We start from the raw sequence: 21,671 nt of genomic DNA on the forward strand, positions 1-21,671 counted from the left end.
GGGAAGTTGGCATGGACTTTTTGATTCTTATACCCAGTAGGCAAACCAAACTACTGGTAATTTGTCATCACCGAGACTTCTTTTTTTTCTGAGACAACCACTGCAGACTGGTCATTTTCCTCTACTTTTGTGGTTGTAAAAACTTCACAGTAAAAAAGGCACTGGCTTGTATTTAAGACAAGAGCAAGTGTGCAACTTGAGATGATTTTGAGTGATGTTGAGGAGCAACATCACTATTATCATTGAACTAAAGACCATTAAATCTTCATCCCTTTACATGTAAATAACAACAAATGGTTGCCAATTTAATTATCATGTAAGTGGCTGAAATCAGAAGCCCCACTTTGCATATCTGTATCATGAGAAATAATCAGTTTCTGTGCCTTTTCTGAAATGTGACTTTTTCAGAGTATTGAATTGTTTGTTTTTTCTGAAGGAGATAATCTGTAGAGTCTTCCCTAGGCTGCAAACAAAGGTTCTTGCTGCAACTAGGTTTGTGGTTGTATGCTAGGATGATCTACAGTCTCTAATCAGATATGTCAAAAGAAGAACCAGTGGGTGGGAAGGAGGGAATGGCTAGAAACCAATACGCACAATGGAAACTTGCACATCATTTGAATGTGCACCTGTCTGTGGATATGAAATCCACATCTGTTCATGCAGAACTGTTTCTAGCCTCAGCAATACTGTCTGTAGGCAGATTTGACTCTCAGTGGTACAGACATTTTGTTTCTACTTCATTAAACTTTCTTTTTGCTACTTGTTGATTTTCTCATTTTGCTGGGTTTCATGTTTATTTGTGAACAATAAAAAAAAAACAACCCACATTATTGTGTATAGATGACACAGTGGTGGGGATGATGGTGAATCATTTGGTGAGGTAAATATAATTGATTGTACAGAACAGAACTTCTTGCATGCGCCCACTTAAAAGTTATGTATTTCATTCTTTCCTTTTGACTTTTTGTTTAGCTTTCTTATTACTTTGTAGTTTTTATGGTGGTACAGGTTACAATTGGTCAGCACAACAATAAGAAATGAATGTTAACCAAGATAATCAAGTTCCTGAAAGTCAGTTTTGACTTGTCATGCATAAGAGCAATTACAAGGTGCTTTTAAAAATCATGGCCTCAGTCATTTTACCCTGTTGAAAATTCCAAAAAGTGAGACTCATCTGCACTATGTCCAGTTTCAAGTGCCTGTTTTCCTTGCTGGAGCATAGCAATTAAGGATCAGCATAAGCTGATAGTGAATCAAAGGTGACATAATCCACGGAGCATTCTTTGGTGATTGCTTTAGGTTCCTTAAATGTCATTTGTTGTTGTTGAAGCCATACATGCTGACTGTTCAAGATAGCATGTGGGATCACTGTACTCAGATCAGTGCTTATTTTGAGTGTTTATGTCTTTCTTCACACATAGTTGTGCACTCACTGATTTTAGAGTCAAGAAATAATTGAGGTGAAATTAGCTGCTGATAATACATAATTAGTTGAGTAAAATTATTTGTTGCTGTGAGCTAAAAAGATAAGCCATTCAAGAGGCAAAAATATTATCTCTAAAGTACTTTCATAAACATAGCAAGGAAAAAAAATCCCCAAACGTTCCCTTTGCAGTTACAGAGGATCTGGTACAACAAAAATGATGTGTTTGTCATAATGTCCATCCATTATTTCATGACTTAGCAATACATGGTAACAATGCTGCCACTTATTAAATCAAAACAGTTGAACATCTCACAGGAAATTCTTAAATTTGTGTTTCTAAATTATCATGAAATGTTTTTATGATCACAGTGACCCCTTCAGTGCTTGAGCAGTGGATAAAAATGTTGGGAGCTGGATGGAGCAAAGGGTGTTACATTGCATGTGGGTACTGAGCATGCGGCAGTAGATGTTTGTGAATGGGGTACTTTCAGTCCTCAGTACTGGGCACGGGAAGTGTTGGGAAGTATCATGCATAAAGGATGTAGAGCAGAAGCACCCAGCTGCGGCTGGTCTGGCTTGGTTTGGGCTCAGGCATATTCACTGAATCCTGCACTGGTTAGGAGTCTGTTCCTCGTAGTGAGCACTGAGAAGTTGTGGCTCACTGCAGCACTCAAGAAAAAATTATGTGGTCAGAGCTAAATGGATTAACCACCACTGTTTATAAATGAAAAAATGGAATTGCTCTTTTTACTTCCATGTCACTTGCCTCTTTCTTTTGCTGTGTAAGAAATGATGGGGGTGGGGAGAGGATTTGAAAGCGCAACAGACAAAATTCAAAGGCTTTTTTGTTTTGCTAGAAAAGACTGTCTTAGCTATGAGCAGAAGGTTCAAAGAGCTTAACTGAGTTAGTGGCTTTTAAAATGGTGACGAATGATGCTGACTGTGTCACTGCCTCTATTTTCCATTCACCAGAAGTTAGTCTAATGTGTTTACTCCACATTTGTAGGGTCATGCAGTTTATGTGACAAATAGGCCTCTGTCCTGTTTGGTTATGAACCATACTGCCCATTTTCCTGCTTTGGATCTATCAAAAAATACTAAGGCCCACAGAAGCTGAATTCTATGTATCCCTCTAATATCGGAGATCTTGTTCACTCAGCTGCTGGTAATACAATCTCCTGTTCCCTGCAGACTTCTAGTTGCTAGGATCTATGTGTATTAAGTGTCTGGCTCTTCACCCCCAGCTGGCTGGGTGCCAAATGGCTGAGACTTCAAGCAAATGAGATTATTTTACAATGACTCGTTTGTTATTAGAACTTAGAAGGGTTTCTTTACATGTTAGATGAAGGTCTGAAAAGTTTTCTTAGTTTAATGTGACAGCTGCCTTTCCCCTGGCAGGAACAGAATTTTGACTTTGCTTGTAGTGCGCTTCAAAATATTGTGGTTCATGCCAGAGACTTCACTTTCTCTATAAAAGGCAGGAAGCCATAATTTCTCTGCTTTAGGCAATATATTTTTAATATAGTATTCTATATGAAATTACCCTGTAAACCGGTAGTTTCAAGGACCTGATTTACCTTTTTATTCTCAGCGTAAATGTTGTTTCTGCAGCATTTATATTTACTAGTTCTGACTTCAAATGAGGAAAAAAAAATCATAATCTTGTTTCTTTATGGCCTTGTTTAAGCCATTGTTAGGAAGATGACCCAGAAAACCCCTATGTTTTTGTAAAATTCCATCATCAGTTGCAAAACAGTTCTGCAACTTAAAATCGTGGCAATGCACAATAAATAAAAAGTACATTAGAAAAGATTTTTTAAAAATACATGGAGTGATGTTTTTGCAATAAGGCAGGAGCCAGCAGTTGAAATTAAATATTCAGAGGCATGATTATGTCAATATGTATTTACAAAAGCATTTGTAATTTTTTTTTTTTTTTTAGCACCAGAAGAGCTTCAACCCCATCAAAACTACCAGTGGACCTATGTGAAGTCCCAATATCAGAGGGATAGAGTTATGAGAAATTTTTCAGTCACTTCTTGACCCTGAGAAAAATACTGTCGAATACCAGTCCTACTGTATGAGAAGAATGTATCCCATTGTAGTGAGTGTGAAATTCTTTACTGGGAAAAAAATTAAGCAATGGAAGATGCTAGTGGATAGCTGAAGACAGGCAAACCCATGCAGGAATTTAGAGGTGGATAAGCATTTCTCCAGTTGAACTTAACAATGGGAATTTTAGATAATAAGAAAGTCAAGTCATGTGAATGTGACTTGCAAAGAGAAACGTTAAACTGTAGGAATGTGTCTTACGTAGTTTATTTTTCTTGTTCAAACTACAAGTAATTTTTTCTTGTGTCCCAAAAGGCCACCCTTCTCTCCAAGGCAGGATCAGTTTTACCTGTACCTGTCTCTGCTGTTCTGAGAACTTCCAGTAATGGAGATGCCACAGCCTCCCAAAAAATTTTTGACTATCTTCAATTAATATGTAGCTTAAATCCAATTTGTATAAATGCCTTACTACCTAACCGTACAAAAGACTTGTCAGAAGCTTCATTCTGTCATTCCCTTAATCATTGCTTAGCTCTTTAGATCTTTTCTTTTGTATCACATTTTACAGAAGTTTTTTGTTTGGTTGGTTTTTGTTTTTGGGGTTTTTTGGTGCTGTCCTTTAACTGTCTCTGGGCTCCCAGAACTCAAAAGAGAGTTACTGCCACTCCTAAACTGAATTGTGGGATAATGTCAGTTGGATGATGTGTCACATAACTGTTTTGTCATTGTCATCTGGAGACTTAAAAACAAACAAATGCAAAAAACCAAAAAAGTTTCTCTGAGAGGAGTCCCAAGAAAGCTGTTAGCATTCGCTGTTGAACCTGACTGTGAGTTCTGTTGCTCATGAAGAGATACTATGGTAATTAGTTCTAATTTTATTTTTAATAAGGAAGGGCATAGGAGTTGTCTGAATGAATTCCTTGACAACTAGTGTCTCTTTTAGGAACAAAAATCTAGTAATGTGGAAATAGCACTACCATATTTGTTTTTAAGTGAGCACTTGTTTTAACTACTTAAGAGGGAAAAAAAAAAAGAAATTGGACCAGCAAAATAATTGTGCAGCCTAATTCTACATAGCCTCAGATGCCAGAAATTGGAACTTGCTGGTTTTTTTCTGCAAGGCAGATGAATCAATAGATAATCAGATTTCACTTTCTCATACTGATGCTTATCAAAAATGATCAAATTGCATCCTGACCTTCCTTTAGAAATTAAAACATTTTAACCCCTTGCTGTCACACATATGATTGAGTTCAACTCTGTGATAATTCTATCATTTTTTCCCTGAATTCTTTCTCTGGTGTACCAGATATATGAATGTTCAATGCTAGGCATGAGTGTACAGACTTGCAGTTGCATCAGTGCTAGAAGCAGAGGTAATAAATCCATGTTTCTTTGATATCCTCCAGTTTATGACAAACAATTCACTAAGAGTGCATGTTCATCTAATTACCCACTGTATTAGCAAAATGTCATCATTGCTTTTCAGATTAGAGTTCCTGTTACATCAGAGCAGCTTGCAGTCCGTGTTTCCACAGGCCTGACGTAGTATTTTGCAGAGTCTGACTTTGTGTCACTGTTAAGTTATGCTTGTGCAGTCAATTACACACTCATTACATCACTGAGTTACTTAGTTTTTCCATAAGCCAAGGTGGTAGTTAAATAGTAGTACCGTCCCTTATGTTTTCATTTGTTCAACTATATATCTTTTGGTCCATCATTTTGAGAGGGTTACAGTTGTGCGTGTAGCTCTGCTTCCATTTTTAAAAGCAACGTATGATTTTTCCTCCTCTTGATTGCTTGAGAACCCAACCATTGACTTTACAGCTCTTTCAATTTTGCTTTAAAGTTTTTTGAACTCCCTAGAACAAAAAGTGTTTCATCTTTAATACCTAACAGTGCCTTTTCCCAAACTGGAGGGGCGGGGGGTGGGGAAGGAAAGTGATTGATAAATATTTATGGATGGTAGAATCCCTATAGTTCTTTTTGTTTCTTAAGTATTTGCAACATTTTTAATGTGCCTTAAAGTATGCTGACAGTAATATTTCCTCCTATCTTCTGGCTTTCCTTAGTGGTTTTCTACAACTCTTAACTTTCTATTTATATCTCTTGCTATCATCTTTCTGGTTTGAACATTTTTTCTGTTTACATGAGGCATATACTTTAAATCTCCTTTTGCAACCTGGTGATTTCTCTGTTTAGTGCATTTATTTTTTGAAATAAATTTTAAAAATTCTGTTAAGATCTATTTATGTGCTTGTCTTTAAATTATTTTCCTAGTCCTGCAGATGTGTTCCTATATTCACAGAAGACTTAAACATATGTTTAATCTTTATGGCTGAAGGTGCTGAGAGATTTTCCTTCAGACATGTGTGTTATTAACGGATGTGTAGCTGACAGGATGCTTGCGGAGGGGAAGCTTACTTTAGGCCTTTGCTCTCGGGAGGATTTTTTTGTTATTAATATCTCCACATTGCAGTTTCTGTTGAGTGCCCTTTACAGAGACAGAAACTTTGACCTGTTTGTGATCTCACATCTTTCAGTGGTTTCTGTGTCTTTAGTGATCTTTTCCTAGCCTAATCATTAGGACTATATCTGAAAAGTTATACAGTCCAGCTTTGAAACTTTCAGGTATGAAGTCGTAGAAACCCAAATGGGCTCTACCTGAGTGACTCACTATCTAAAAGTATGTGTATGTCTCTACTAATATTATATGAAAGCTACCATCTTTTTGTCATGTTAAAAAGAATAAAATCATAATCATGCTCATCAAATGGGTATTTGGCAAGGAAAATCCTTTTGGGTCTCATGGATCATGAATCCCCAGCCTCTCATGACATACATTACTCAGGTCTGCAGAGAGATGCTAAATTGGCATAAAACAGTCATTTACAGACATTTTTGTCCTTGTGTTCTTTACTGACTGGCCTGGACAGTTTTCTCTTAGCTTTGGCTTTTCTAAGCCACATTTTGAATGGTGAATTACTATATAAACCACAATATTAGGAGTTCTTGTTTAGAGCCTCTGTGCAGAGCTGGTTCTAGGTATGTGTGCTCATGATGAATTGGTGTCCAACATTAAGTGCCCTCAGCCTTTTCTCCTGCTATAGTCTCCTCCTGTTTATATTAATTATAGGATTAGGGAACTAGTAATCTTGCTATTTAGTGTTACCTCTAGCCTTTATTAATGAGGATCCTAGTTATTAATAAATGGAAGCACAATAGACAATGGACCAAACTAGTTATTAGTACCAAAAGTTGAACCAACGTGCTGCTTATACTCAAAAAGCCATTCACATTCTGTGAAATTCAGTAGAAGAGAGCTCTTTACAAGTATTTTTCAAATGGCTCTTACTTGATTTCCTGGAATATAGAATGAATGTTGTAAGTCAATATAAAAATAATTTTCAAAATTTCTCTTAACACTTTACTCAAAATGTAAGGGAGGTCTGTATTTTCATGAGTGCAGCACATCCTTGGGAATACTTTAAAGCAGTAGTCTTGATAGAGATTTGTTTTCTGTTTCTTTGCAAAAAGTAATTTAAGCAGTTACTTAGTGACATCTATCTTGAAGGAAACAAAGTATATTTTGGGAGTTGTTAGAGTTGTCTAGATTTCTTACATCATACACAGAAACTTTGACTGCATGTAAGTACTTTACATATTGTGGAATCTGTAAAAAGATGAATGTTTTATGCCTATGTAGTCTGTTGTTACATATGTGACTCAATCTCCTGAATTGATGCAATGCTTGCTCCGAGATAGTGGTGGAAGACTCTTACAGAAACGAGGGGCTTGGGGTTTTGTTTCATTGTTTCTTCAATAATGTGTAGAATTGGTTCCTGAATTAGTTTCTTTTCATCTTTCTTAAATTTGGAGTTTGTTTTCCCAGATGTTGTACATGGCATAAAATGAATAAGACTGCAACTCCAGAAACAGTGATTGCTTTTGAGCATGGGGCTCCAGTCAGTCTGAAATATTTTTTTGATTAAAAGAACAAGAAAAAATGCTTGAATTATTTTATATGATTTTTGTGGGGTTTTGTGATTCATCATCCTTTTTCTGCCTGTTCCCTGATGGGCATGAAAATTTCTGCTCCATTTCTCAACCTCTTGGGTGAGAACTACAATCTGTTCATGAAGCATCTACATAAGTGGATGCCTGTCAACAATCTGACACCGTTGTCACGTTCTTCTTCTAAACGTTTCACAGGGAGCTCCATAATTCTGTACTGGGATGGACAGTGTTGGCCTGCACAGAGAACCTATACAGGAACTGTGGGAGCCTTTCTGCTGGGGTCTCCGTGTTGCCTTAGAAAGAGAAATGTGGCGTTAATGGATCTGTGTCAGCAGAACAGTGCTCCCAAACTCACAGTATGAAGTAATGGAGAAAACACAAACTGTCAGTGGTCTCCCTTATTGCTTCTGCCAGTGAAAATTTTCAAGGAAATTATGGAGCATATGTGATAATACATTTGGCTGCAAAATGATGCAATGAACAGTTTATCTCTTAAGGTTTATTGTGTGTTCATTATTACTACTTTTCTAAATATTTCTGTTGAATCAACCTCTTAATCTACATGATCAAGAAGCCAGATACACGAGTGTGTTTGATTTGCATGGCAATGAACTTTTACAATTTTTATGTGATAAAATTATTTGAGTGTTTTCTCAATGTCTGAGTTACTGGACTTATTTGTTTACATCTGCTTGACCCTGGCATCACCTTCATTGCATTGGAAGACGTAATATAACTTTCACAAAATGCTAAGTAACAGTAATTTCCCTCGCCCTCAGCTATCAAAAACCTGCCACACGAACCCAGAACCCTACCGAAAACCAGGACACCCTGAACTGGGAGTTTTTAAAGTCTGCATTATAGGTACCATGAGTAATGTGGTGTATACTCAGTATTTTTGGCAGTGAGCAATTTGAGTGACAGAAGGCAAGCCAACATGCAGTGGCAGGAGGCACAGGTAGCAAGAGAATATGTTTGTTTAAAAATATTATGGAAAGGAAGCAACTCCTGCCCTGAATGGCCACAGGGAACAACCTGTACTGAAAGAGGCTGACAAAAAGGTTGTTCAGAGGTCAGGCTCTCTGCAAAATAGCCATGTTCCTACATTTTACCATGGCCACGCTTCATCTGTTTCACTAATACTTCTGTGAGGGAGTTCAGCTGTATTTTTCCTTTGTCGTCATAGTTATTCCATAGATGGCAACTGCATAAAAGGTTATAGTTGTGTGCCAGGCCAAGTCAGTGTGTGTGGGCAAAATACTCTGTTCTTGATGTGAAACAGATAAAGGAATCTGCTATCTGTGGCAAATCACTGCTGTAAACAGAATTATCAAAATATTTGAATGTGATTTTTTTAATCTAAAATATTTCGTTTACATTATGAAAAATAAGAAATTTGCTCCTTTCTGACGTCCCACTTGGAAAAGGCTTATTAATTTCTATGCTGCAGATACCACATTATGCTTTATGGAACATGTAATTAACCAAGGATTGGAGGAAAAAAGTAAAAAGAATAAATAATATAAATAAGAAATGACACCACCTATATTAAAGCATTAAGAAGCTTCACTGGTGGAATGGTGATGTTTCTCTGAAGTTATATCTAAAAATCTATCTGTAAATCAAAATGAGAACACAGGCTCAATCACTGTCCCAAAATCAAATAAACTTTTTAGTTGTTCAGTTGCATGCTTCCTGGATACAGTTTAAACCATGCCAAATTGCACTCTTTCAGATGATGTCCTGGTGTTTTGGGTCCTAGCTTGTCTAAGGGACTATTTAAAATAAGCGGTGGGAGTCTCCTCTCCCTGCTTCTGGGGAGAGAGGGGTCAACTACATGGCAGTGAGCCATTTCCATGCCACTTAGCCTTGGATCCAGAGAGTGGTTCCTGGCTGGTTTAATGGCTATAATCTTAGAAACTTTTATGTTTCACATAATGATTAGATCAGAAGCAAACCTCATACTTTCTCAGGAATGCAAAGGCCCAAAGGAAGAAAGGACCTACACTGGTCTTCCCATTCACTGCTTTAACCCTTGTAAACCTGACTCCTTGCTGCTATCTTCAAGGCTCACAAGACATCAAGGTCTTTTCTATGCCTCTGGTCTACGCATATTTTTTTCTTGTTCTAGTCATGTGTCTTTCTAATCTTCCAAAATTTTTTCAGTTATTTAACTTTCCAATGCAAGGTCCTTGTTCATCAAACATTTGTCTTTGGTTTTGTATCTCTGACAAATGGACTGATGTACACCTGTCTTGGGTAGTACTGCAATGTAAACAGTATCAAGGTGGTCAGTACTACTCTTCTTAGCATTTTCTAACACTTTTCATTCTTTATACAACTGAAAGCTTACTGCCCAGGGAAGGCTGATTGCCTTGAGAGACATGGATTTGATGGGTGCACCACTTGGTAGGTAAGGAATTGGCTGGATGATTGCACTCAAAGAATTGCAGTAAATGGCTTGTTGTCTAAGTGGAGATCAGTGATGAGTGGTGTTCCTCAAGAGTTGGTATTGAGGCTGACACTGTTTGACATCTTTGTTAGAAACATGGGCAGTGGGATTGAGTACACCCTCAACAAGTTTGCTGATGACACCAAGCTGTATGGTATGGTATGGTTGATATACTAGAGGTAAAGGATGCCATCCAGAGGGACCTTGACTAGCCTGAGAGGTGAGTCTGTGTGAACATCATAAAGTTCAATAAGGCCACATGCAAGGTCCTGCACATGGGTTGGGGCAATCCCAAACACAACTACAGGCTGTGTGTAGAATGCATTGAGAGTAGCCCTGAGGAGAAGGACATAGGGGGTGTTGGTTAATAAGAAGCTCATCATAACCTGACAATGTGCACTTGCAGCTCAGAAAGCAATCCATGCCCTGGGCTGCATCAAAAGAAGTGTGACCAGCAGGTCAAGGGAGGTGATTCTGCCCCACTGCTCTGCTCTCACGAGACCCCACCTGGAGTTCTGGAGTTGTCCAGAGAGGCTGTAGATGCTCCCTTCCTGGAAGAGTTTAAGGCCAGGTTGGATGGGACTTGGGGCAGTGTGATACAGTGGAGAGTATCCCTGCCAGTGGTTGGAACTAGATGGTCTTTAAGGTTCCTCCCAACCCAAACCACTCTGTGGTTATAGAAAAGATGGCAAATAGGCATTTATTGCCTATCTTTCTGTTTGGCTGCCTGGCAAGTGCAAATGCAGTCACTAGACATGTCTAGAGACACTTAACCATTTCAGAGATGCCTTAAGCACAGCATGTAACATCCTGAAATGAGATGGAGATATCACTGCTGCTTGAACAGGCACTAGCTCCTGTTCTTACTCAAATGTCACTGCATGTATTTTTTTTATAGCCATAGTGTGAACTTCTATTTAAACTCCAGTTTGTGTTAGTTTTAAAGCTTTAATCTTTGATTGCTAACTGATGTTTTTAACAGCAAAACCATGAAGCCTTGTTGTATTTTCTTTATGCATAAATGAAAACCTAATATTTTCATTATAGCTTTGCCCTTGGTAAAAATCTCGTGAGTTTTACAAGTGAATTAATAGTGACTGCCACAATTAATTAAGAATTTAGGCAGTCCTCTTTGACAAAAATTCTATGCTTTTCAGTATCTTTAATTTGCTGTGCTATAATCTCTATAGAGAAAGGAAATCCTGACTTCTAAAAATAAAATGCATTATGATTTTAAGAATATAAAAGAAGAAAGTTTCTGTTCTATTAATGTAATTGTTTCAAAGTTATGGATATATGCAGCTCATCTTGTGTCTGCATGTGGATGTATGGATGCCACTGAAATTATTGACTGATACAGTGGATAAGGGATTAAGTGAATTACGGAACATTTAAATTTTAGAGATCCTAGTTATTGACATTTAATATGAGTTTGCATTTTTTTTTGTAGTTAAAGTCTTTAAATGAAAACCCAGAATTTGCATAATAATTTGGATGCTGTACAGTTATTGGTAAAATATTTTGGTGGATTTTCTTGAGAAGGTGGCAGTTTGTAAGGGTAAAGGACCTTAAGTGATTGCTTCCACTTGGTATCTGCTGAGGAAAAGTTAGTGCTGACCCTCTTTTTCCACTTCTGTAGATCTGCTGCAATAGCACCCACCAGCTGGCAATACCAAATTATAACTTGAGATCCTGACCAGCAGTTATTTTCACCTCCAAAAGCTGTTTTGTTTTGTTTTTAAATTCTTACAGGTAGGTAACGGTTACATGATATTTTCAGGAAATGAAAGAAACACACAACTCAGCTTCAGTCTGCTTAACAGGTGACTTCAAATGCTAGTAGTGTTTCCTGTTTTCTACCATAAAAGCTGCTACGATATCATATAAAACACATATTGTATGACAGTTTAGACAGCAGAAAGTTTAGTTTTAAGGTGCAGTGTTTAGAATAAAAGTCTGTTCAGCTTTTCCCAAATAATACTCTTGTGGAAATAGTACATGCAAGGAAAAACTATTGGCATAATATGAGACAAACACCTTGAGAAGTCAAGGGTGGGAATGTTGAAAACTGACATTCAGGTTTCTGTTATTGAAATTTTTAGAAGTAAACCATAGGGTAATCCCACCTCTTGAGGGGAATGTATACACGTTTTATTTCTTAAGGCAACATAATTGATCAAGGTAGTACTAAAGTAATATTCACAGTCTGAATGATTATTGCAGTAAGTATCAATAGTTTAAAAGCTAATAAACTAACAAATTTAAATCACTGTTATCCATCAACAAACACAATGCATTCAGAGTTCTAATATGTTTGTAATCATTACAAGCAACAGTAATGAACAGTATTTTATTAATAGAATATTTAATTTTTCCTCTTAGAAGTAAGAAAAAATTTGCAGCTCGATCCGGAAACGTCATGTTGCTAGAACTTCCAACAGGCCCCCTCTGTCACCCACTAAAGCTGATTTTTAAATGGAGATGATCTCTAAATTACAAGTTTTCCTCATCGAGCTGTCTGAAATCAATTTGACTCCACTGTGACATAATTGTTTGTCTACATGAATGCTATTTTGCACTAATGACTGAAACCTTTTATCCTGCAAACTTACATGTGTGTGCTTTATAAATAGTTACACTGATCAGTAGTAGTCAAATTGTAAGTCAATTTACTGCAGCCCTGTAAAGGGCACAGAATCCAGACCTTCCTCAAAGTTTTCAGCCTGGTAAGTGGTTTGTTTACTGCAAAAATTTTCTTTCTCCATGGCAGTGATTAATTTTTTTCTAAATGTCATTGTCAGTATGATGAAAACTGGTATATTGTATTTTCTTTCTTACAGAAAAGGATGTTACAGATTAAATAATAGTTTGCTTTGAGAGGAGTAGCTGTTCATATGTTATATAAACTTTTCAATAGTTTTCCCATAGTGTACTGTGATTTCTCTGGTATAATACAAGCTGCTTAAGAGTGATATAGAATGAGGGAATGATACAGTGCTTCCACCATACATGTGTTGCATGGATAGAAACATAGAATGGCATCTATATAGCAAGGTGGGGTAACATTAACTGCTCTTATAGCAAAGCTAATATTTGCACATTTTCTTAGGATAGTTTATATTTTAATTAAAGAGAAAAGCCAAATGCAGTCATACAAAGGTTAGCATTTTTTACCCTAATATCACCGTAGGTATGCATAAGCAAAATTTAATGTTGATTGTGGACAAGGAGATGACAATTAAGTAAATAAATAATATAAAAATTAGTAATGCATGTTTAGCCATATATTTTGTCCCCATTTATGCTAGATAGAAAATCTGTCAGTATCGTGATCTTTAGGTCATATGAGGTTGTCTACTTTATCTTTCTGTCCCAGCAAAGAAAGATCAGCAGTCAAATTCCTGGCACTTGTTTGATTTTATTCTCTTAAACCCTCCAGTAATACAGATTCCCTTTCTGATTTTTGCAAAGCTTTCCTTGTCTCTAATCTAATTCCCTGCTTTCTGTACCTTCCCATGTTTTAGATTTGCTAATCCATAATGATCCATGCAGAGGAGAAACAGATTGCGCTCTTTCTACCAAAAACTGTAATAATTTATGCCCAGATCCCAGACAGGGACTGCATGTGTCTGGGTTGAAGAATCTTCCTTTTTATGGAGGATATATCTAATATGATGCATCTTCCTACTGGTCTTATACTTCTCTAATGAATTGACCTTAAGTGGTGAAGTTGAAAATAAAATAGAAGTAAGGCTCTTAGAAGGATTGACATTGTACACTGGATATTCTCTTTGATAGTAATTTCATTTGTTCCTATTTGTATTTTCTTTTGATTATTTAAAGTAGTTGTATTAAAAAATATTCTTGGCTTTTTCCAGAACTTAAGTGCCAGTAGCAGACCATATTTTCAACTTCTCTTCAGGCGTGCTGTACCTTTCATTCTTAGATCAAACACATTTTGCAGTTTTAAATGTCTTAGAAGCATGCTGTGAAATATTTGTTCTCTTTAAACTAGAAAAAATCTAATAAATACCAACATCAAGACTAGGAATAGATTTATCTTAATAAATTGCAAATCTGAAACCCAGGATTGTTTGTAAGTGTTATTAATCATGTTAGAGAGCTGATCTTTTCTCTTAATTAAAGAAAAGCAGGAGGGCACACTTGAAATACACAACTAAACTGTGGCAGTTTAACATGTTATTATGCTGTAAAGGCTATTTATCCTGCTTCAGTTGTTAGCTAATGCATCTTAGATTTAAACCACACTGAAATCAGTTTAAGAAGATGCTTTTTATTTCATACTTGGAATAGACAACCAATGTGCATATGGACAGCTGTGATGTCTTAATGACTGCTGATGCCTTGTTAATCATCCAAAAATAGATCCTTTTTCTGAACTCCATGTAAGCAATTTTCGGCTCTCCCCAATTCTTACAGAAATGTTGTATTTCCTCATTATAGCAATGACAATTTTACTCCTGGTAATTCCACGTCAAGCAGCTATTATAGCAAACTAAGTGCTTTTATTAGTGTTGGGAATTTAGATCCAATACCATCATTTTTAGTTAGCTTTGCTTTAATTAGCTTTTAGGTAGCTTGACATATATGCATTTCCTATTTTGCCTTGTATTTGGCAAAAATAAATGCTATTTATAGTGTTTAGTACCAAGCAGTGTGGCTGCTCTTTGTTTACTTTTGTTTGTGCATATCAACATTATTGTTGGCAGGAGTAATCTTAGCCAAGGGATTATTTTTGTCACTGTTGCAACAGTTGGTCCTTACACAATGTTTTATTTGGAAAATCGCACCATCAAAATGGCTTTCTTGGCATGAGAGTAGTTTATCTGAGGAAAACTAACTCAAACCTAGAAGATAATATTTGTATATAATTTAGCAAAAAATGTTGTGATTGAATTTATTTTTGTCTTCAGAATATAATAAATGACACCTAAAATGCACATATTTATACACACATTGATAATACATGTAATATAGCAAATACTTTTAAAGATGGAAAATATAGAGCTAATTTGAAATGAGCAAATGGAATATAAGGAGAGAACAAACAATTTAAATCACAATGAATTGAGGGAAATGCTATCTCCTTCACTATCACCAAAATCCAGTGTTTGAAAAAGGTCAAAAGTGCCTCTTTTGAAAGATATTTTTAATTTTTCACTCCTTCAGTAAAGGAAAAATCTCAATCTTGTATTATCAAGCTTCTGTCCTGTAGCATGGTAGGAATCTGTTCAACTGAAACCTTAATCCTCACCCATGTTCTAGATTTAAAATCTTTAGGACAAGGGGGTATCTGCCTGCTGCCAGCTCAAGCGCTTGAGTGAAGGAAGAAGAGCTTCTCCAGCCATGGAGCACCCTGACACTGGTGTCTTGGTGGCTCCAGCAGGCTTTTAGGCTCAGCTCAGTGCTGCTGTGTCAGACCTTGGATAGCTTTGTAGAACACTCAGGTGTCAGTGCCTATGTCATCTGCTTTTCTATTACTTAGCTAGCCCCTCTATGGATGAAGAGGCTAATTGCAGTTCAGATTACATCTCTTGAAAGCTTTGATTCACTCCCATTTATGCTTATTTTAAAGCAAATTTCTTTAAAAGCTAGAGTAATTGTTTCACATCTAAGCCATAAATTTAATTTGCGCTTGAATGCTCTTGAAAATGCTTTTGGCACTATGTTAAATAATTTATTATTTTAATGAGACTTGTAAACAATGATACTTTGAGAACTGAGGTCCTTCAGCATTATTTAATTATTCTTACAGTTTTAGTCCTTAATATTAGTTGCATAAAAAAATATGTGATAGTTTTCACATTTGGTACTGTGGGAGACAAAGGCTCAGAGACTTAGGTGCATTCCATTCAAACCAGGGATCTAGCCATTTTCTCTCTTCAATGCGTACTTTAAAACTTGAAAACCAACCCAACTTTCTTGAGCTGTTTGGATGGGTTCTGCAATATATTCAGTAATAAATATACTGTTTTCAAGTACTTTTTCTTGGATTCCTTCCATTCTTCATTCTTTTCAAAGTAATTTTAACCTCAAAGCCTGCCTGTTTTATCTCTCAAGCTTTGCTTAGCATTGTCTTTCTTTCACTGCATGTTGATAAAACTCCTAAATAATACACGGAGTAGTTCAGTGGCATAAAATTAAATTTAATTTTTTATATCAGGAAAGGGGTTTATTGACTGTTTATCAAAACAAAATCTTAGGTCTTAAAGCTGGGAGCATGAAAGAAACTAACTCTCTTTTTTTGCTACATCAAAAAGATGGAAAAAATACTTATATAATAACATCAAATTTAATTTCAAACATCTGAATTTAAAAAAAAAAAATCCAGTGTGAACAGGACTTAATCTATTTTCAAAACTCCATCACTTTTGCACCAAAACTGACCATTCTGGTTGTTCAGAAACACTGTATTTTGTGTCTTATAATGTGAGTTTCAAGAAATAGGTATTACTTAATGAGCTATTACTGAGGCATTGAATCTTGGGCAGAACGGACAAATATTTTTTCCAGCCTCAAGGGATCCTTTTGGCACTAATCTGGCGAGAGATCATAGGACTGTGGAATAATATGGAATGGAAGGGAACCTCCATAGGTCATCTAGTCCAAACACCTGCTCCAGGAGGGTCTAATCACCATGCAAAGGAATTTGTCTATGAAAAGTTATCAGCAGTGGCTAGGGGATGCACTTCTTTCTCTCTCGTTTCCTTGTGAATACCGCATTGCTCACAGAGGAAGTGGAAGGCAAATGATCTTGCTTGCTTGGGGGGGAGCCATTTTCAGAATGTAGTTACAAATATTGCCATGGATGTGGTTCGGTACTGGTCTGAGAAATGAACTACTCTTTCCTCAAAATTAATTCTATTCATTGTACTTTACAGTTACATATTTTACAGCATAGTAAATTCTCCTGGTTTTATTTGCAGTTCCCTGAATGCGGTTTCTACGGAATGTATGACAAAATTCTGCTCTTCCGCCATGACCCTACCTCGGAAAACATTCTCCAGTTGGTGAAATCAGCTGCAGATATTCAAGAAGGAGACCTAGTGGAAGTTGTCCTGTCAGGTAACTAAAATACAGTGAAAATTACTGACATGCTTTTGCAACCAAAAAAGATCCACAGTATTTTTGTCCCAGTTAGGATTCAAGAAAAAGGAGATTTTGTTTGTATGCTCCTTCACTGACATGGAGTAAAAATCTTTCTTAGTTGTATAGATGCATATTATGCCTATTAATTCTTTTCTTTTTTTTTTTTTAATTGCACTATATACTTTTTAACAGCCTTTATTTTGTCCATATTACTAGTTAAGTAGCAGGTTAATTTTAATAAACAATTTGAAATACGTAAGTTCTACATTTTTAGAGGAAAAAAATCCCATGTGGCAGCATAGCCCTCTTCAAAGAAGCACAGTAAAAACAAAATGTAACAAGTAACATCAAAATACAATAGATATTTTAATATTTGCTTAATTAACGGAGTAGCTTAAGAATTAGAATTGGTCTTCATGCATCTTGCATGAAGTATCAAGATTTTTAATATTTAATTGTATAGAGTATACATTTTTCTATTAGTCGATGCAGTCAGTTCATAATTACCCGTGGAAGAATCGTCAAGGCCGTTCTTGCTAACAGTGACCTGACTTCTTTCAAAGCAAGGATTTTTAGCTTTTGCCTTACATGAAGTGCTATAAAAATAGTTTAACTGCTTTTTCAAAACCCTACATAACAATGCCTTTCAGGGCTGCTCTAACTCCTCGCATGACTTATTTTTAAAGTATTTAGGTAAGGAAGAGGAAAATGTGAATTCTAGCTTTTTGAGGGTTTTTTTTAATGGATGGCTCTCTCGGAGGAGTGCTAGATGCTTCTTGTGCAGGACTGTCGATTGTCTGACAAGTATAAGTGATGGTGTGGAAGGTGAAAAGGTGGAACAAAAGAAGATAACTATTTATGGCCTAGGAAGTACAAAAGTCAGAGGAGATAAGTTGAGAATATAAGTCAGTGCAAAGCCAGGCAATTAATGGTATGGTTGGAAGGTGACTTGCAGCTGATAGGATTTAAGGAGAGGTATGTTATGAGTGAATTGTAAGGTAAAAGGCAAAATTTTGGATGCAGCGAAATTATAAAAGCACTTAAGAAGCATGTTTGACCAGCAGAGTGACCATGAAGAGTACTCTAATAGAAGCAGGAAATAAGCAGAAATTATGCAACTGGAATGTGAGAAAGTCTGGGGATGCCATTAGGTGTCAATAGGACTTGTCAAAAGCTTAGATGTAAGAAGGAGTGAGGTATGTGACTAGGAATCATGCAAAGTGTACAAGGGTCTGTAGGAGAGATACTGTTGGAATTTTAAAGATGTAAAGGTGATACTGGTATAAAACTTCCAAGTTGTCTCAAGGGCTTTCTTTTGGAGTTGGAACATGAAGTTAAAGCATCAGTAAAGACGCTTAAAAATAGGGAGTCATGTATGTTGTCATAAAAGGGTTAAAATCAAATGTATAGAAGAGATTAGGATTAGCAAAGAGAAAGCCAAAGTCCTAATGGATGCTGAAAAGAGTGGAGGTAAGAGTTAGGTGACATGATCTAAGCCAACTGAGCTTTTAAATATAGTTTTCTTGCATAGGACTCTGTACCATGCTCTGATTAGAAAAGGAAGTAGTATGTTAAGGAATAATGCAAGTCATTCCTGTAAGTCATCATTCAGCAAACAATTTTTTCTCTTTTGGGAAGATACTAGTAATCTCTATTTTATATTTCCAATAGAAATTACCACTCCAGAGCAGTAAATCAGATGCAGTGGGGAAAAAAAAATCAGCCGGGAATGTAGTGCTTTACCTGCTATATTATTTATATGCTTTTGAAATGGAGACCATGTATCTTCCAGTTTGCCAAAATCGGGCAAGTAGCTGTTTAAATCTTCAAAAGCCTCACTTTATGCAGTACTTGCAAGTGGTAAAGGCGAACTATACAGTTTAAGAGCATTAGGGCTTTTATGGTTTTATTTTTCAGCTGAAGTGTCTCTCCGCAAAAGTGGTCAAGCATGAGCAATTCTGCAGTATTTAGAGGAAGGCTATTGAACCGGCACTACATGAAAGTGTGGGTGGTGCCTACAGTTGCCCAGGATCTGTATATTTTTCTCCTCTCAGCATCTAGTTTAGACTATACATTGCTGGCTGAAAGCCTGGAACTTTTAATATCACAAAGTATTGTTGTACTGGGTTATGGCAACCAAATTTTAGCTAAAGGTAAATCCCCAAAGTGCACTATTATACACTTCCTAACAATTCTGTTATATAGTTGTTGACAGTATTGATCAGGTGTGTAATTTTATCTGGGTTTATTTCTGATGAAATAATGAAAAAAATTATTCTTACCACTGATGTAAGTGATTTCTATGATGGGCTATTTCCCTTTTGCAGTTCACTAACTGTATCAGCTGCATCAAAAACTGTGCAACTGTAGCAGTGTGACATGAAGGGTTAAAAAAAGAAGAAAATAGAATTTAGAGGAATCAAATCTTTTAAAAGGTTATAGAAATTCATAGATTAAGAAAACTATCTTGAATATATTTACAAAGCAAAATGGGTAAGATTATGATGTACTGAGAACTAAGTATATTGCAGCTTTTTGCATACAGTTCTACAGGAAATAGGGTGCCATCATACCTGCATAGTCATGTGTTTCCAAGTCTGTAATTCTGAATTTTCTTAATTTGTTCTCACCTGCACCAAATAGAAGTTCTAATCTCTGAGAATAGTTCTTGTTTCAGTTTTATGACCCTATTAGCAGCAGTTTGTAAAAAATAATTGGTTCTTTCTGTTTTGTTTGTTTTTCCGTGTCCTGTGCCCTTCCACCCATCCTTTTCACCTCCCCCTCCCCCCAAGTATAGTTAAATCTTCTTGTGGAAAATATAAGAGAAAAGTATAACTGTCTCTCTGACCAACCACCACTCCACGGCTAAAAACTTTCACATGTTATTTTGTGAGAGATTCTAATTTATGTGATCTTTACAGCCATCCCTCATGGCCTCACTAAAATGAAGTGGCCTTCTTTCACTTACAACTGAAGTAATCATTTTTCTCCTGTCTGGCAAAAGATTTAAAAGTCTTCCTTGGGCCTTTCCCTGCTAGCAATGAAAAAACTGTTATCTAGTTCTTACGCAAATAAATATGTATTTATAGTATTTTATATTGGCAAAGCTGTCAAAGTACTCTTTTTAAAAGCACTTATTTTCATACTAGCTTCCATGTCTCTTTTGACTAGGGAGGCCAACATGGGATACAGTACAGAACTGGACACAGTGCACAGTACATGAGTGTAGCTGTGCAATGATATGCATCAGCATTTATGGGTGTAGCCTGTCAGGCCCCATTGATGTCCAGTTTGCTTAAATGTTCCTTAATCAGAGTCCTCTCTGCTAAGAGTAAGTCGTCTTTTTCCTCTGGAGTCAGGGATCTGTGATTCCTGAAGGCTGGACTTGCCAGTAAAGACTGAGGCAATGCCTGTTCCATTCAACAACGGGACTACATTTTCCCTTGTCTCCCTTTTGCTGCTTTAGTTTAAGAAGTTGAAGTTTACTGTTTCTTTATATTTGATCAAATACTATTCAATTCTCTGGAAGTCATCATAGCACAGTATGGTGAAATCGGACTGCAAAAAGCATGCACCATACATACTTTGAAGAAGGTCTGTGTTGTAACATGTATAAATATTAATTCCCCTTTTTTCATTGTTCTTTACCTTCTCTTTCTGTCCCATTGCCCAAGTTTTTGTGTGAGTCAGTGCTTCGCTCTTGAACTGTTCTGTTTGGTGGGTGTGTCCACCTGAGTAAGAAAGCTGATGTATGCCAGGTATTACTTACCTCTTTCACTCCTAGAATCATAGAATGTATACAGTTGGAATGGAACTTCACAGGTCATCTAGTCCAACGCCCTGCAGTAAGCAGGGACATCTTAACTAGATCAGGTTGCTCAGAGCCACATTAAGCTTGACCATGAATATCTCCAGGGATGGGGCCTCCACTGTGTCTCTGGGCAACCTGTTCCAGTGATTCATGACCCTCATATTTAAGAACTTTTTTCTAATATCACTTAAATCTCCCCTTTTCGAGTATAAAACCATTACCCCTTGTCCTACTGCTACATGCCCTTGTAAACAGTTCTTTCCCAGCTTTTTTATACGCACCTTTCAGGTACACTCCTGTTACATTTTAGAAGCAAACCAGAGAAAGAGAATTAAGATCCTTTAACGAAAATTCTTCAGCATTTTCACTGCAAAAACATTTTTTGTAAGAATTAATTTTGGTTAATTTTTATCAAGTTATCGTATCGCCACATATCACCAGAATGCATCTGTAGGTCCACTGTAGGTCCATGTGATTTAATGTATCAGTGCTTTCTTTACAAATAAAGATGCTTTATGACAAGAAGGGCTGTGGGGTTTTTATTAAGTTATTTAAATATTTAAATTATTTCATTTCCTTGCCTCCAAGTTATTTTAATATTTTAGTTTCTGATTAAGTATTTAATAGCAAATATATCAATCTACGATAAAATGCTTTCATTTAAAATATATGCACCTTACATACTGATAATGGATGTCAGAAATGATTGCAAAAAGCCAAAGAAAATTGTAGAAGTGTTATGATTTTATTATTTCAAGCAACAAATTCATTAATACACCACCAACAAAAAAACCTAGTTGTTA

The 21,671-nt window shown here is 36.5% G+C and overlaps 1 protein-coding gene across 2 annotated transcripts in view; it reads left to right on the top strand.

The window, feature by feature from the left end:
- The window catches only part of PRKD1 (protein kinase D1), a 131,687-nt gene that overhangs the window by 48,732 nt on the left and 61,284 nt on the right, over positions 1-21,671 (top strand). For both annotated transcript variants that reach the window (XM_084263039.1, XM_084263040.1), the window contains exon 2: positions 16,895-17,033. In XM_084263039.1, coding sequence (XP_084119165.1) covers positions 16,895-17,033 — 139 coding nt within the window. The remainder of the gene's footprint in view (positions 1-16,894; positions 17,034-21,671) is intronic.

Source organism: Gallinula chloropus (assembly GCF_964237585.1).
Source record: "Gallinula chloropus genome assembly, chromosome: 4".
NCBI lineage: Eukaryota > Metazoa > Chordata > Aves > Gruiformes > Rallidae > Gallinula > Gallinula chloropus.